Below are 18,386 nucleotides of genomic sequence, written 5' to 3' on the forward strand. Positions count from 1 at the left end.
GATGATACACACAGAGATGCGTAATATGCAGGTATAATTATGTGCACAATTTCATACCTCATTTCAAAGTAACATAGACAGGAAATGTATTAGCTGTTCCAGATTAGCCTACCAATACATCAGTCTGCGGTAACACCAAAGTGGGGTCTGTACATTTAAAAATTTAAATCTATGGATTAGAGAATGCCAGCTCCAGGACCCAAAAGAATTTTGTTTAAGTGAGCTGGCTCTTAGGATCTCATGACTAGAATCCCTTTATTTAGCAAAGTAAAAAGGGCAGCTGTTCACAACTTCAACATGACTTTCTGCACTACTCCCAAGATGACTACTCCTAACCTAAAACCTGTTTTCTGGAATGTGGAAACCCCTTGCCATTGCCAGTTAAAGCTGAAACTAAATAGCACAGACACTTGCAGTGCACCACAGTCAAAAAAATTCACTCTTAAGACATCTCAAAGAAAAAGGGAGCAAAAAGACAAATAATAGCATGAACTTCAACTACTTTTCTTGCCAACTGATATATTTTACCCTTTTCAAGTTACACTTCTCTCCTTCCATTTTCACCTCTTAAAGAGCTTACCTCAACCAATGCATCTTTACAGGAATATTGTGCAAGGTCTCGAATCCCATTCATGAACTGCTTGTTGGCTGTACAGAATGCTTTCCCAGTATCAATCATTGCAATACAAAGCTTCACCAGCTAAAAAGAGGAAGAAATGACAAAGTGGAAGATTTTTGTTTTGGGGGTTGTTTTTTTTTTGTTTTTTTTTTTTTTACACCATCCTATAAATATGAAACACACTGAGCTTAGTTAAGTCTAAGAAATAAAGATTTCGAAAGTTAAATTCTAAATTTACAGAGCCCTGCATTCTACAAAAAGCTTTCTATTGTACAGTGATAGTTATAAAAATACTATTCTAGGTCAACCGATACGCCATTGGGAAGGTTACTACTCTTTATAATATTTTTATTTTTTTGCTTTATTGTTAACTGAGATTTTGCACATTATTTCAAGAGAGAGGGCCGTATGAGGGCAAAAAGCTCAGCAACTAAAACGTAATTGGTTAGAACCCAAGTATAAGTGTTTTGTGATTTCCAAGCCAAAAGCCCCCAAAAGAAACACACACCAGTTGTTTCATCTTGAGACACTCGATTCAGGCACAGGAAAGCAAAAGGCTCCCTGCACAAAGCACAACTGAAGAGAGAAAGTTACATCTCAGAAGGCAAAAATCAATCATGTTTTCACTCATACAACAGACCAGTCTTTCTCTGGTGAGTTTCCATCCCTACCATTCACTGCTTAGGTCAGCACCTTAGCTGGCATGGTACTGCGGAGTCTGATATGAAAGCCATCAGTATCTTGTGATGGATATTTTCCCACTTTTTGAACCATTTAGGCACTGGGCCATTAATGAAAGAAAGAAGGATTAGAGCATTAGAAGGATTAGATGCTCTCTTGAGAGAAGGCATATTATAATTGAGTTCCCCCTACTCTAAACAAAACGGAGAATAAAATCAGAAGATTGAATCTTCATCTCTGAAGCATTTTTCAAGGCTGTTAGACAAATTTTCATGAAGAGCAACATCAAAGTACTTGATCCTATGTTGGGGCAAGGAAACCACCCAAGTGACCTTCCTGCCTTATTTACCCAGTAATTTTTATGTTGTCTCCAACCCTTTTAAGAAAAGAAGAAATCTGAGCATCACCTCCCACTTTCTGATGAACGGCCAAGTTGTTTTAACAATGGACAGGAAAAAAAATAAAAATATCACAACATGATCCTTCTTTTTTGCCTTCACTTTTGCTTACAGTTCACAATCCTGAACCCAGCATCCTTTCTTCCAGAAAGGAAAATAAATGCAGATAATGTAGCCCAAAGTCACAATTGTGGGACAATAAAGCTAAGTTTAGTATGAATAACTGAGCAGAAAAAGTTACCAACCAAGCCTAGATAAATCATTACCCTCAGGCCATAGTTACTTCAGCTCACACAAGAAACTTGTCTTTCAACTTAAGCATTATACTAGATCACTTATACTTCACAATACAATTAAACTACTTAAATACTTACCTTGCATACTTGCTTTCTTCTCAAGGGAGCAAGATGGGCTTGGGTGTTTTTGTTTTAAAGAGTACTGTCTCAGGGCAAAGAGTAATACTGCAATTATAGCTTTTACATGATAGAATGGTAAAATTGGCACTAGACCCCTGCAAGAGGCTTGGGGCAAGGCCCTGAATAATGCCCCTTAAGGAATTTGAGAATTCTTTTCCCCAAAAATGACCCTTTTAGACTGGTGGGAAACACAAACTTCCAAGAGAGATATTTCAGATCCTTTAAATACTGATATGGTTTAATCCACCAAAACAGATTCATCACCCCTACAGTAAAGATGTGCCCTATATGCGTCAGTTTCACCAAAATTCACACCAAATCAAAATCAACTATCTTAAATTTATTTTGAAAGAGCAAACAGTTACATTAGTAACTACAAAAGGTAGAAATATTATTACAAAAAGTAGCAAAAAAAAGTCTTCAGACTTAACACTAGGCTTGACACTGACTTTATTTGTCTCTACATTTCTGCAGCTAACTCACAGCTGCAGGAAAAGTTCATATTCAAAAGGTAGCTAAAGAGGTGAACAAATGACATCTACCCACCACATTAAAACACAGGCAAAAATTAATTTTAAACATTTAGCATAAAATGCTAAGGAAAGGAGACTTTTTACAGATGTAAAAAAATAAACAAAAAAGCCACCCTCAAAATACTAGCAAAGAAAGAACAAAAGCCTCCAATATTACTGTTTAGGAAACCACCAATAACTGGATTGTAAGGCTCTGAAAAGATGGTAGATATAACCTTTTATACACTTGCACAGAGCATGAGAAAAAGCAGGATGAATTTTATGGTAGTTAAGTCCTCCAGACAAAAGTGAAGGAGATATATATATACACACACCTATCCTCCTGTGACTGTGCCACAGACTACTAAAGACAGAAAGCATTGACTTTAAATCTCTAAAATAAAGAGTATTCAGGTGTCCTCACAGTATGCAGTCGTCATAAACCATAAGCTCTCAATGCAGAGATGACCAAACCCTGTTTTTTAACTCACAGGAATCCACAGAATCGTAGGGTCAGAAGGGACCTCTGGATATCATCTAGTCCAACCCCCCTGCCAGAGCAGGGTCACCTAGAGCAGGTTGCACAGGAACGCGTCCAGGTGGGTTTGGAATGTCTCCAGAGACGGAGACTCCACCACCTCTCTGGGCAGCCTGTTCCAGCGCTCTGCCACCCTCAAAGTAAAGAAGTTCCTCCTCATGTTTAGATGGAACTTCTGTGCTCAAGTTTGTGCCCATTACCTCTTGTCCTGTTGCCAGGCACCACTGAAAAGAGCCTGGCCCCATCCTCCTGACGCCCACCCTTAAAGTATTTAAGTGTTGATAAGGTCCCCCCCTCAGTCGTCTTTTTTCCAGACTACAAAGACACAAATCCCTCAGCCTTTCTAGTTTGCGTGGGGGTCCCACCATGCGTCTGAGTCACACATGGGAGGGGGCCGTACGGGCAGGAGGGTATCGCACAACCCAAATCCTCACTCAGCTGGGGGAGAGAAGCAGCTCACCCTGTCTGTTTCTGCTGTTCCTCAAGCCTGGGTCTCTAAGGCACAGCTGCACACTAGGCCCAGATCCGTTCCTGCTTGGTCAGCTGCCGCTTCCCAGCAATTAACTTTAAAACAAAACCTAAACACATCTTTTTATATTTTTCAGAATGGACGTTATTGAATTAAAAAGCTTACCTTGTCAAGTTTCAGTTCCAGTTCTGTCACATCTCCTTCTACTTCTTCTAAAGCTGCCCTGCATGGTTAAAAAAAAAAAAAAGTGTTTTCCTGGAAAACTTTACACAAAAATACTCTGGAACTGGGGGGAAGGGGCAGGGACATGTTGATTTAACCCATTTATTGCCAGCAGTTTCACTTAAATTTCAACTATAAAACAGCACACAGAGAACCACAGAACTGAAGAAATTTTGACAGTCAAAAGAAGAAAAACTATATCACTGATAAAACATATAGCTTAGTAATAAAGATTTGAGATGAAATTTTATTAATCCTAATGTTTGTCACATTGAAATAGGTTTCCTCTATTATTCTATAGCCAATAGTCTATATGTTTGAGGGTAATAACAAAGGAAAGAAAGTAAAAATCTAAATGAAATTTCTTAAGTAATTCTTTTGGTGACTCTCCTGGCTCAAACCTACAAACTTACAACTATTTAATGAATGACTTTGCAATGAGATTATGAAAAATATAACATTTGCCATGAGTCAACTGACTTAGCATTAAGTTCAGATAGCACACTTGTGTCTATCACTTGCCTCTAATCTAGACTGGTTGCAACTTTCAGGCCAGTCAAATTTTACTTGCCTGTAAAAGTTGCTTTCATGAAGCATTTCTAAAGCATCGGGTTTTTTTCAGTTGAGAGCTTACATTTCCTTTGACACCTCTTTCCTTGCTTATTGCTATCTGAAAAAATAGAAGACTTAGAAACGCTGACACTGTTCAGCTAGTTCACGAACATTGCCGTTTCATCAGGCTATTGCCTTGAAAGCTTAAATGTACTAATTTCTGGCAACAAACACAACACTACAACAATCTATTCCACGAGGCTGGGATTTCACATTACACAGGGGTTAGTAGGAACAGCTGTATTCCCAACCCTTGCTCCCATTCCAGGGTGCCTCATTCTTTCAGTCATTCCGGCATAACCATTCACAGAGCCAAACTGCTCACCAGTTGTAATCTGCCTTGGGGAAAAAAAAAAGTAATAGGAAGTTTTCTGTAATGCTTTTTGGAAAGTTGGACCAGACACATTTCACTCCTACGAAATACTCTTCCTGGAAAATGTGAGACAGGTATGGAAGTACGATTTGGAGCAGGAATTTCTTGAGCCAGCTTTACCACTGAGGAGAGAGTACACAGAACCACAGCTTTACTGTCTCTTGCTAATTGTGTTCTAGTTCACATGAGTTAAAGCCAAGAACAAAAAAATAAAAAAACTGGATCAGGCCCCAAACTCAGGAAAAGCAATTTTTACAAGAACAGCTCTGAAAAACACTGCCAATTGCCTGCAGTTCTCAAACAGTGAGCATGACTTTCCCAGCTTTTTGCAGATTTCACTAACACATAGTTGCATTCCAGTTTTTGTATCAAAAAGCATTCCCACAGTTACATCTTAGGTTTTATATCTAAGCACATTCCTGCGCAGTTACATTTTGGCTTCTGCCTCTTCTCTGGCTTCAGAGCATGAAAGATTTCAGGCAACATCAAATTTCCCCTTCTACTTTCTCTATTTTCTTCCATAAATGATTAACTCTCATTTGAGTCTCTAGAGCAAATCTTCCTTCAGAGAGCATTATGGAGAAAAAAAAAAAACCAAACCAACAAAGGAAGGAAAAGTATCTCAATATTTAGACTGAAATTTTGTATTTGTTTGTTTATAATTACAGTGCAACCAGTTTTTAATTTGTTTCTTTGGCATTAACATAAAAGCATGATTAAGTAGCTTATTTACAGAACTGCAGCAATATCTGATAAGATTTTTTTATTGTTTTTAGTGTCTTTAACTAGCAAAGAGTTCTAGCTCCACAGGACTTAATGAGCTAAAAAGTTTACGATTCAAGATGAAGAAGAGAGATAAAGGCAGTTAGAGCAGGCAGAATGAAGACAACACATCTGCTCAGTAATTAAAGCTCTATTCCAAAGGGAAAATTTTAAGACAGAATAAGCTCAACTGAAAAAGAAGTAACAACAGAATATCAAAAGACTGAAAAGATGAGGAGCAGGTCAAGAAAGAAGGATAAAGCAAAGCAGAAAGAGATACCATAGCAGAAGGGAGACATGCAGCCCCTCCACCACCTGATTCATTGCAGTTCATCTTTGAACGACCACAGGCCCCTGAAGCACAGGGCCAGTTCTCAGGCTATTTCCCACCACCACATGATGGAGGGAAGGCACATCTGGGCCCTACAGCTGGATATGGATCAAACAGCTGTTAGGTTCCAGCCAAATCCCATTTCAACCCCCCATTTCTTTGCATAAAACTGGATACTTTCACTGTTTCCACCATATAAAAACTAGTAGAAAAGTTATTCTCATGCAAACACATTCACAGTACTAGACCAACACTGGATTACAAGCATAAGAACAGCAGAGGGGATGCCCTCAGACTATCAGAATAGAGATACCTAATATCCAATAATACTAGATATCCAATAATGTATTATTAGGGAACACATTAAGGCCAGCTGATCTGAGCTGCGCTGTGTTAATGCTATCCTTGTTTTTCTTAATTTAATACTTTTTGAAGCCACAGAACACAAAGGTGCATTTCTCTCTCTACAACATCTGTGTCAGAAATTACTTAAAAGTTCACAGAAAATTGTCATAATTCCAAGTAAATCTCATGTACACAGCCAAGACCCAATCTCCAGCGATAAACACAGGAAGTGGTCATAAAACAACGGGGGACTAAGTGCCAGACCTGACATGTACCAAAAATGCTACTCCTTAGTGAAGTGGGAGCAGGGTTTGTGTCAGGGTAATCTTAGCCAGAAGGCTCTGGCATTAGGAATAAGGATGAAATCTGCCTCAGCATATGAATCAAAGTCAAACATCTGTGGCTTGCCGAGATGTTCAAACACTGAATGGCAATGCGCAAAACCAGAACAGCTGTAAGCAGTGTAAGGGCGGGGGGACAATTTTCCTAAGTGAGCAGTCTCCCATACCCTTCATGGTCCTTAACAAGGACTCTCAGCAATGTGTTCTCTCCCCTGCAGTTCCTCCTCTCCTCCACCCCCTCGCCTCCTAAAGCCCAGTTTGGTAGACACAGCTTCCTGCACAGCTGCAGCGCAGGAGGAACATGGGAGATGATGGAAGAAAACTCAAGACCTGACTTAGCAGCCTTTTTAAATTAGGATAATGTCACCAGTTACCCAGGCCAGCACACAACAAAAGAAAGCTGAACTCTCTGGCGTCCATCACAACATTCTCCTTAAGTGACCAGTGAAAGACTTGCTTCCAGGCTAAAATACTATGAGACACCAAGAATCTCAAGAACCAAACAGAAAGATGGCAGCTAAACTCTCCTTGAAGAAAATTGGTCACTCTTAGGCCATGAGCTGCAGGCACACGCCAAGTGAATAACTTAGTCCGGACTAAACCACTACACGCAGCCGACCATAATGCCAAGCACACTGTGGCCACAGATGAGTGCCTGCTCAGCCTGTTTACACTTACAGTGTAAAGGGTGGCAATGGTCAATGCTTTTAGTGTCAGCTGTTCTTCAAACGATATCTAACTGCCATTGAAGCCACATCCTGCCTTTACTCTTTCATTCATTCACCATGTTCTAGCTTGTGTTTTTAGACTGCCATCCTGAAACTGAGGAGGCTGGAATCAGTAGTCATTATAAATCAGATGGAGAAGTCAAAGGTGCTGCAGATAATTAACAATTAATTATTGTTAATTTTAGAATAAACACATCCCACTCTAAAAAAAAATATTCAAAAGACTAAAAGCCCATTAATAAAGTATTTTCCCATAGTTTGGGTTTGTGGGGTTTTTTTTAATTTTAATTGAGGAAAGCTTAAAGCCTAAATCTTAGATTCACCTCTTGAATATACTTCCAGAAGAACAGAAACAAGTACACAATCAACTGCTATTCAGACTAGGACTTCTGAATACATTCATGTATTTGGACTCATAAAATGGGAATAACAGATTCTCACCATCAGTTTCAATAACATTACTACTAAAGTCTTGCCTTCAAATCTTGGAAAGGCACAGCTCTCCTACTTGCACACATTCTATGCAGAATAGCCCCCTAATGCACAACTTTGACTTCACTGCAGGCAACGTCCTCTCAAGTAACATCCACTACAGTTCAACAGTATAAAGTTGATGCGCAAGACTAGCCACAAATTATCAATAGCTAAATCAAAGTATCTGAGTACACATATTCAAGTATAACTGCATTCACATTTTCTTTCGTTTACTGCAGTATAATTTCATGAGACCAGCTGTGTATCAGAAGAGTAAATAAAGAAGCATTACCACGCTCCACTGCCAGTGGAGAACAATTCAGCCTCGAGAGAACATTGAACATGAACCAACAAGCAAATAGTACTGAGATTAACTCCCCTTTGTCCCCTTCAATTGCATTTTATTTTAAACTCTAAGGATATGTATAGCTCACTAATTTCAAGGGCCAAAGCTGGATAAAGATGGTTTGCAACTGGCTAAAGTAAAAGCAATTGATCATTCTCTCACATTATGAACAAACCCAATACAGACACCAGTAGAGATTAGTTGCAAGCTATCTGTGCATCCCACAGTGGTATCACAGTTCTAGATGTATGCAAAAAAAAAAAAAATAATCAAGCTATATCAAAATTACCAAGCACTCATGCTATAGCTTTAAGCGATACTTCATGTGTCAGCTTTTTGTCTTGGTTGGACTTCAGGAGCACTTGCTTCTACCTCGCTGAGGTCCTTCTGAATGGCAGACATCCAGCATATCAACTGCTCCCTCCAATCACTGTGTACTTCATTTGATTTCCTTCATCTATAGTCAGATATTAAAAGCTATCCAGAGGCATCTTAACCAACACGATAACAAGGAATACATTTGATACATGCGCATAATGGCATCAGACAACCACGGATTAAAAAAGAAACATGACATATTGAGGGACAAAGAAGTCGTACACTGAACAATAAGGCCTAATAACCTTGGATAACAGCACAGATACATACAAGAAGAGTTTTATAACTGATGAGATGTGTCATAACCATTAATATGGTCTGAAGAAAGAACGCTGTTGCGGCCTGTCACAGACCCCATTGAAGTCCTGGTTTGGCACCGCAGAGATTTTTCCCTGCTGGCACAGAACCCCTCCATGCAGAGGAACAGATGATGAATGCTCCCCGACATGCTGCGATAAACTTCCTCAGTCATCATAGTACTCCTTACATTATTAATTCTTCAGTCATTGCCACAAAACATTTTATCAATAGCTTGGAAGAGCTTTACAACGTGAACAGTAAGACTTTGAATCAGAAATGTGACATTTTGTTCACCCCCACCCCGAAATCCTAGAAATTTTCTGCAAGCCTGGTGGATTGAAATATGGAAACATTTCCTGAACTGAAAATTATAGGTTGATGAATAAGCTGACTTTTCTCAGGTCCAGAGCAAGCACTATCCACGTTTCAAACTTCCCTGGAGAAAAGAAACAAGAATCAAGTCCTCAATATTAGAAGAGCCATTTTTCTATTCCTCCCAAGTCAGACTTCTCCTTTTGTAAAATAATACGATGAAATAAGACAAAGGCATTTACTGAATTCACTTATCATTAAAGCAAAAGTCTGCTTGTAAGTACTAGTTTTTAAGGTCGTCTTCACCTACAAAGTTTAGTTCATCCTCCGTAATTCATATGGTCTTTGATATAACAAACAAACAGGACCAATCCCTTTAAGATGCATGCTTCACTTGATTTGCTCTTTACTGCAAGACTACACATGTCCATTATCTCAAAAGATAATGAAAATTATAAACATATTGATCTTCAAAAAGGAAGGAGTTCTATTCCACTTCATATATATGGCTGAAAGTCAAACTGATTACCACTAAACTTGCAGCAGCATTTAGTGTATCATACACAGTCCGTAAGGACATCGGTGCTACCTGCTGGCCTTAAAATCTCAAGCTTTTTCTCTCATTACTCTTTTGCAGAAAATTGCCAGAAATGCCCAACAGTGTTCTTTTCCCAATAGTTTTGCTTAATAATTTTCCTCTAAGCTTCTCTACCTCAGGAGAGCCTGATAGTTACATAAGCCTAGGTAGAAAATTAGCAAACCTTTTCTGCCACAAAGATTCTGATAAGCAGGATAGTCTTTCAACTTAAATGTTTTGTTCCTTTTGGGACAGCTGTTAACAAGATGGGGATACAATGGTGACCATGAAAGCTTCACAGAGAAGAAGTTGATTACATTGTGAAACAAACTCAGATAAGAATGCAACACATCACAATACCTGTCCCGCACAACTTTGACTAGCGTTCCAACGTCTCAAGAATGAGTCAAAAGCTTTTTAGGAAGCCTTATTACCAGATAAGGAAGTAGGACTATAGTATCAAGATGTTGCAACAAAAAAAAGGGCAGCAGAAACAAGCTCGAGAAACCGACGGTGCTGTGCAGCAGCTTCTTGTTGCTGAAAACTTGCAAATATCACAGGGCTGCTTTAATCTTTTAAATCTCAGCAACTACCCAGGAGCTTGTACACAGAAGCAGCAGAAGGAATGAAGGATTTCAACATCTGAAAACTCAAATATGTAGTTAAGGTCAGGAAGTGGAACCATATATACAACCATCAAGCAACCAACTGTAAAGGATACGAGATAGGGCGTAGTGTGTAGGTGGAGGGATGTCCTATCTATTAGCCTCAAGATCCAGATGCTAGTCAGCTAGTCAGATGCTAAAGGGTCATGTCAACTTATCTTTTTAGAGCTATAAGTCATAACAATCTGAGGAAGAATAGAGAAATGAATCTCCGATTTGGAAAGATACCCCTTAGGTACCTCAGATGCAGTCAAGACAAAAGACAGGGTAACAGTGCCTGAAAAACAGAAAAGAGTAAATATCATAGATATATTCCTTAGTACCAGATTCTCGGTATCAATATGCTCAGAACTGATACAGCAAGACTTAACCACCTGTACAGAAAACCTCCTATAAAGTAGGGGCAACTGGAGATTAGAGTACTCTCTAACTAATCAAAGAGTATTCCTTACAGACCTCATATAATCTTAATATGAGTCTTGTGTTTGCTTTGATTTCAGAAATAAAAGGTAGTATCTGTCCCTTTCTTTCCATAATTCCCTTAGTTGCTAACTTATACCTACTACAGTGAGAAAAGCACTGCTGCGTCCAAACCCCCATAAGATGGCAAAGCCTTTATAACAAGAGCTGACCGTGTTTCAGGAGAGCTAAGGACCACTAGCTGTCTACAATAGCAGTTACATCAGGTGGATCTTCTTTACCGAAACTAGAGGAAAATTTCAGATTTGCTATGAAGACTGAGCCCTCAGCAAGTATTTGCCCTTTTTGTCTATTTCAGAAGCTGAATATTTTGGTAATACTCTTGACAAAATCAGAATGCTCTATTTGACAGTTAGAAGGGAGGTTGCAACTCTGTTACAATAGACAAATTCCAAGCTTGAATTTTTTGTTCTCACACTCACTTACCATAGGTGTATTTTACATGTAAATTAATAGTATTGTTCCCTCATAGTGCAAAGAAACAGTCTTTGTTTGCTCTTTATGCCTTTGCGCTGAAGCAGCCAGTCAAATGAATCCAATCTCAAGATAATGGAGTACATAAGCATTAGGAATAGAATACAGAAATGCAGTTTATTTGTGTTTTCCTCAAATTTACTGTTTTCACATTTAGAAGAGCCAGCCTCCTTTCCTCTTCACCCTTCTCAAATGATAATGGGTGATCTATTAAAAAAAATAAGCATTTGGAATACTTTAACATAAAAACTACAAAATGCATATGGTACACCCACAGCCCTGGAAAAGGTTTGAATATTCTTTGGGTACATTTAGTATCTTTTCTCCCGCTACTTTTAGTCATCAGGCGATTTTAAAGACCCTGGGCTTTCGTTCATCTGTCAATGCTAATTGCAGGTAAGCTATTTCTCGGCCAAACAGAAGCTTACATGTCCTTTATTAATTACATACCAAAGGTTTTTCATCTCAAGTCACCTGCAAATATTTTCAAAAAATCTTGCAAGATCGATACTTATAATACAGTGGATATTTTGCAATAGCATGCACATTCAACACTTCATCTTCTCGTTTTTCATCATTCATTTTGGGATAAAGTAGGATAGAATAAACAGGCAAATATTTTTCTTCAAAATCAGACACTTGACAGAAGAAAGCACTCCAGGAAGTTAAATAAGTACTTTTAAAAATCATTCTCCACAAACTGGAGATTCTTCTGAAGAATAATCCTGTAGAGAGGGTGTGCACACATGCACATACTTTTTAAACAGACTCTAATTTATCAACACACAAATTCAGCCGGAAGTTGCATCCTCAGTGAAACATCAGAGATTCCTCAGTCATCTTAAACAGTGTTTATCCTGAATAATAACCCTGACCAGCAAAACCAGTACATTTGTTCTATTCTTGTAGCGTGCCTAATCTGATCAAATTCTGATATGTACACATAGATAGATACCCGAGTTAGTCATCCAAATCGCCTTTGGAAACATGCGATTTCCAGGGTGCAGTTCACCTTATTCTGACACATATGGCTAAAACAAATCAAGAGGCACTTGGGATACAACTAGTAATCTTCACTAAGATTTGAAGAAGCCTAAGCCTAAAATCTGCCTTCAGAAGAGAGACGGCTACGCAGCACATGAGACGAACTCTACTTTTCCTGTTCAAGGAAGTTAAGAAAGAAGTGGCCTATTTCATTAAGTATTGGACTCTTCATACAGACAGGAACTCCAACCAACTTACATGAATGCTACAAGTCTAGGAAAGGCAAGACAACACCTACACTTGAGCAGTGAGTCTTTTTAATGCCTTTTGCTAGTCCCAGTTAAGATGACAAGGCCCAGCACTGCTCTACTGACATTTATTCTTGACCCTCCCGGCTCTTACTTCAGTCATCTTAGACCTAAAGTATATTAGCAGCAGCATGTTACATAAAACCAATGGTATTGTAGTAACAGCACATGTTCCCTATATTAAAGTTCACCAGAAGAATCCAGTCAAATGCAGAGCCTGACTACTTTCACGAAGTACTCTAAATAAATAAAACAAACACACACAAGCTTCACCCTTCTATCCTAACAGTAAGCAACACCCAGTCTGCCATTACTGCCCACTGACAAGCAGCCACAGCAGCAAGGGGACCACTGGAGAGCTGCAGTCTAGGACGGCATCAGAGAGTGGGGACAGGTTCCCCGGCACCGACTCAGACCAGCCACCAGCGCTGTGCAAAGCGGCCAAGAGAGCCCTGAGCCCAGATCAGAGGGAGCCATTCTAACAAAAAATAATTACAAAAATCACTAATAATTGAAGACTAAGATATTTAAAATGCAAAGAAATGCTGAGTGTCTTTGATATCCATGTGTTCCTGTTTAAATTAACATCTGGCTCCCAGGAAGATGGAAGTCTGGAATTCTTTTGCACACAACTTGTTTTTTTAAATTTTGTCAGACGGAATACATTTCACTACATATGGCTTCTCCAATTTCTCTTTGTATTATATCCAGCTTAAAATACAAAACTACACTTTGGAAGTTTAGAAACTTCAAAAACACATCATGCAAACTGATCACTAGCTCTGCTTTATGTTTATTAATGCAAAATTGTCAACAGAGGTCTTCCTTTAATGACTGTTACTGAAGGCACATCATAAATTCATGAAAAGAAAAAAGGTAGTTTGTGCGTGCGCACTGACTACTGCTAGACTACCTCTCATGCAAAGGCACAATACGACAATCCCCATTGCTATTGACATATGAACTCTAGAAATTATTCAAGAGCATCATGCCTGCATATTGTAGAGTCTTAGAATTTCAAACAGGAAGTCACAGAAAGATTCACGCCACGCGAGCAAGTTTGCCAACCATCTGACAGGCATTTTCTTGGTTCAAAACCTCCTTTCATTCATAAAACACTCGAAGGGACTTTTTTTGCAGCAAATTATTTTCTTAGTCTACCCTTGTGTCTTGTCAGTTTGAAAATCAGAACATCATCACATAAATTAGATTCTCCTCTACACAGGCAGAAGTTATGTACAGTGCATCAAAACAACTGATTTACCGGAGGTCTGAGGCCTGGCTGCTTTTAATATTCACAGAGTAAATGTTCACTGTAAAGTAATTATTCTGCCACATCTGCAAGGTCTCCTCTTGAAGAGATCATCAGAAAGGCAAAACAATGTTTTAGTCTGCCTACTTTACTGGACTGCTTAAATTTGTTTAGTTTATTATCATAATGATAATATCTACTATTTCTCATGTTCTTGATCTAATCTCTTACTAATATGAAAGTTGCAACAAAACCCGGATTTATACTGTCACACAGAGAAGTACAGAAAACTCCTACATATATTAAAATAACGTTACAGTGCACATGCTAATCTGCATTTTCTCCTGATGGTTGGTCTTCCATTGCTACTTTAGCTGTCATTTTTGTTACAAATCTGCCACTATCAAAAAGCAAACCATCTAAATTATTACCTAAACTCACAGTAATATCTGTCTCAAACAAACAGCACAGTTTCTGCTCAAAAAGATCACAAATGCATTTACAGAGTTTAAACTTCTACACATGTTTTTAAACGGAATTTTGCATGTACAAGGCAAAAAAAAAAGTAACTAAATTAGTCAGAATTTATTCTTGTATTTCCTACCCACGTAAACATAAGGTGCTGTAAGACGTAACATTAAGTAACCACATGGGGGGTTTTAATGGGGTTTTTTGCACTCCCTCATGACACTTCTGCATTTGCTTCTCCTTGAGATACTGAACTAATTGATTTAGCCAGAAAGGCCTGCATCAAGACGCCTGCATCAAGACCCAGGCAAAGGGTTCTTGGCTCTGTAAACCGTAATTTCAGAAGGAATGTTTCTGTAGTCATTGAAAATTAGATATTTTCCTTTCCTTTTTCTCTCAAGGCAGGTTATCAGGATGAAGTTCGCTTTGGAGACTTTTTGCAATGTTTACTATAGTAAAAATTCAACAACAACTTAAGTTTAAGGCACATTGTTCACTGCACAAAGTAAGAACAGGAAAAATGCTGACTCTAAATAAGACAGTTCTGAGTACAAGGTTGTCAAGAAGTTAAGCCTGAAAAAGAGATCACAGGACACTGCTAACTTAGCTAAATCAGCACATTTGCTATTCAGTGGCCAATGATTTCACAGATACGTACAGGAAAAAACAAAGCTACCCAAAGCTACCTAGCCCAAAACAGATAGATTTCTATTTTACAGCTGCCACCTTCCAAATGATTATTCTATTTACTAACCCTGCCTTCCAGAGATTTTAGCATTAATATTCCTGCCCTCAAAAAATATAAAACTACCATCTCCATAACTTTAGTTCTTAATGTAATTACTTGAGATGTGCTTAGCCAACATAAATGAGACACTCCAGGCTAAAGAATCAAACCTCTTCAAATCTATATTTAGAACGTGAATGACTGCAAAAGCTTGTATAATTACAGTTACATTGCGCACACACACGCATAAATAAGCTGTCCTTTTAATTCTGCAAGTACTCATTAAAGATCAGTTGCGCAGACTTAATTAATACCAATTCTTCAGCAATTCATCCTGCTGCTGTGCTACAGCAACATTGTGATGGCTAGCAGATTTTGTTACCACTTCCCACGGTAAGCTCCCTTCTTTTATTCCCAGATAAAAGCTTAAAAAAACCAAAACCAAGGAAATTAACATTTTAAGTTCATACTAGCAATTTGAGATATGGTTAAGATTCTTCAGTTTGCTGTTACTTAACATAAATCATAATCAAACAAAGAAACAACCAGAATCACCATTAAAAACCTTAACCTTTGTAAGTCATAATCACAACAGCCAACCTTTTTTTTTTTTTTTTTTTAAAATTAAAACAATTTAGGTGCAAAACCCAAACCAAGACAACCTGATTTCAGGACACATTTCTCTAATCTCTATTAGGAAAGACTGTAACAACTTAGTACTAAATTTGAAAAGGCTTTAAAAGATTTCGGTATGAGAGATTTTGATGAAATGTATTTGAGGGATCTTCGATGAAACTTCTTTATTCTGGTATGATTACCATAGAATAAAATGCTCTAGCATTGGGTCCTACCTTTCAATACATCTTTCAAATGTACATTCAGAAAATAATTGACCTAAAAAAAGGAGAATGTATTCACAGATTTAAAAATAAATAAATCATTGACTAGAGTCTGAATAGAACAGCACATTCACTGTCATCTCCACAAAAGTCGAGAATTCTAAATCTGGAAGCACTCTGTTTAACTAACTCCATCAGACTCCTAGTCGTACGGACAGAGATGCTGTACACGTGTTACCCACCAGCATCCTGCTAAGATTGTCCTCCACGTCACTACATTTCAGCTATGGAAAGTGCTATTCTACAATCACATACTGGAAGTTATAAACATACCAACCATTTAAGTATGAAAAATGGTAAACACAAACTTAACAAATGTTTGGCAGCTTTCTTTTTCAACTTACTGTTTCTTTCTTTTTCTGTTGTTCTGCAATACTTTCTACCCTGCCTTGCCAAGTAAGTTACGAACTTGCTTTTCAGTCCTAAGTACCAAGGGAAGAAAGCCCAGACCAAACAATTATTTGGAAATTCCTCCTCAAACATCTAGGTAAGTCTGGGCAAAACAAACAGATTTTGTACACAGGCAGAGTTCTTGGTCACAATCCTCTTAATACCTTATATGTTGCTGAGTTCATCCACACGAGCAGCCTCAGTGACTTCAACAGTACCATAACCGCACGCAGGTTACCCACACTATAACCCCTGCTGGATCAGAGGGGTTTACTCGCTGCTGGCAGGACTGAGACACAGCAGGTTGGGAAGCAGGCTGCACTGCAGCATCGTACCCGCTGGAACCCTCCAACACAGAAGCTGTGTTTACTGATGTTTCAATTTCTACATGTTCTTCAGAAAGTAGTAAGCAAACCAAAGTATAATAGGTTAGGCACACACAATAATTTCTCTGACTACTGAACAAGACCTATTCCAAATAGGTTAAATAAGTCACTTTCTTCTGTTTTAAAGTGTTTTAAAGTGACAAAACACTTCCTGTTACCTGGGAAACAGGTGCTTAGTGACTAAATTTTGGTTACACAGTACTACAGAAGAGAGGAAAAAAAAAAACCAAACAAATCTGGAAAGCCACAAAGTGGCATTAACGACCTATTCAGCCTGCATCCCCTACATAAGCATGCGGTACATCTCAGCTGGCCCTGCTTTCATAGACCAGAATCAAAGCCTCAGAAGAAGAAAATGAACACAGATACCAGGGAGCTTCAGTGACAGCCAGTCTCACACTGCAAGGCGGCCTGCAGAAAGCAATGCTTTAGTTCAATCGAAATGGAAGACTCCTCAGACAAGTCCCTTTGAAGGGACTACACTAGAACCACCAGTTCTACCCAGGATATACTTTTACCAAGAATGGTAATTGGCAACAGTTTCATTTATATTCTTTCACACACCTCATTCATCCATCATCTGTTCTGCAGCTGGGGTCTCAGGAAGTGAATACGAAATTAAATACAAAAAAAATGTTAAACTTCACCAACAGTGACAGATAAGGACAAAGAAGTGACCTCAAAAATACACAGCTTTTACTGATGCATTTTTAAAGATTGGAACATACTGAAGGTTCTTCTAGAGCGTTCTTACGATTGCACACATCACAACCAAGAGAAATTTGCTTTTTCCATTATTTGTTGTTTATCAGGATTGTTAACTGTTACTTACAGCAGCTGTATTTCCACATCACTTAAACTTGCTTCTCCTTTCTAAAAATTTAGGTTCAGAGTGATTCATGTGGCTCATTAAGAGAAAATGTTCTTAGGTTAGGAAAAAAAAAAAATCAAAAGTGAAACATCAGTGTAAAAGCCTGCTCCATTAAACTCTGAAACTGAAATTCTCATTGTTTGAAGATAAGGAGAAAGTATTATTTCACATTACTATTTGCATATATAAAAAGGACTCCAGGAATTCCTGATTATATACATAGAACTTGCCAGCACAGCTCAGTTCTTAGTGCTCAAGGACCGCTCCGAGGCCCCTCCCCAAGCAACTTCTTCATTTGATGGGAAGTCATCCACACATTGTAGAACTGCAAATGCATTTCCTTGCTAGATCTTTGGTCTGTCCATACTTTAAGAGAGGGAGTCATGAAGGAAAAGCATGTGACTTCAGTGAGATTGTTTTCAAAGTAGGTTTAAAAAAAATGATTGCAAATTTGCAAGAGTGTGCCTGAATTCACAGCCTTTTCCATGACCCTTTTCGAAATCAGTTTCTAAACCTCAAGTTTCCAACCCCAAATTGATCTGGTATGTCCTAAATTTAAAAACAATAGGCCATCACTGCTTCAGGTTTTATAACTCAAAGATTTCTTTATCTACTGAAGGGGAAAAAAACACATGCCTTACTATGAAATAGCCCATCATACTTCTGACATGAATCTTTATAGCCATTATTACCTAATCACATAACAGCAAACTCAACAGCAACAACCCATGCTCCCTTCATATGCATT

The 18,386-nt window shown here is 38.5% G+C and overlaps 1 protein-coding gene across 5 annotated transcripts in view; it reads right to left on the bottom strand.

Annotated features, from left to right (window-relative positions):
- Positions 1-18,386, bottom strand: part of ACAP2 (ArfGAP with coiled-coil, ankyrin repeat and PH domains 2) — a 101,204-nt gene that overhangs the window by 79,819 nt on the left and 2,999 nt on the right. For all 5 annotated transcript variants that reach the window (XR_010071458.1, XM_063337454.1, XM_063337452.1 and 2 more), the window contains exons 2-3: positions 3,799-3,856; positions 581-700 (exon numbers count right to left, since the gene is read on the bottom strand). Coding sequence is in view for 4 of the 5 variants with exons in the window: in XM_063337454.1 (XP_063193524.1) it covers positions 581-700; positions 3,799-3,856 (178 nt within the window). In the remaining variant the exon portion in view is untranslated. The remainder of the gene's footprint in view (positions 1-580; positions 701-3,798; positions 3,857-18,386) is intronic.

The sequence above is a fragment of the Chroicocephalus ridibundus genome, chromosome 6, assembly GCF_963924245.1.
Source record: "Chroicocephalus ridibundus chromosome 6, bChrRid1.1, whole genome shotgun sequence".
Lineage (NCBI taxonomy): Eukaryota > Metazoa > Chordata > Aves > Charadriiformes > Laridae > Chroicocephalus > Chroicocephalus ridibundus.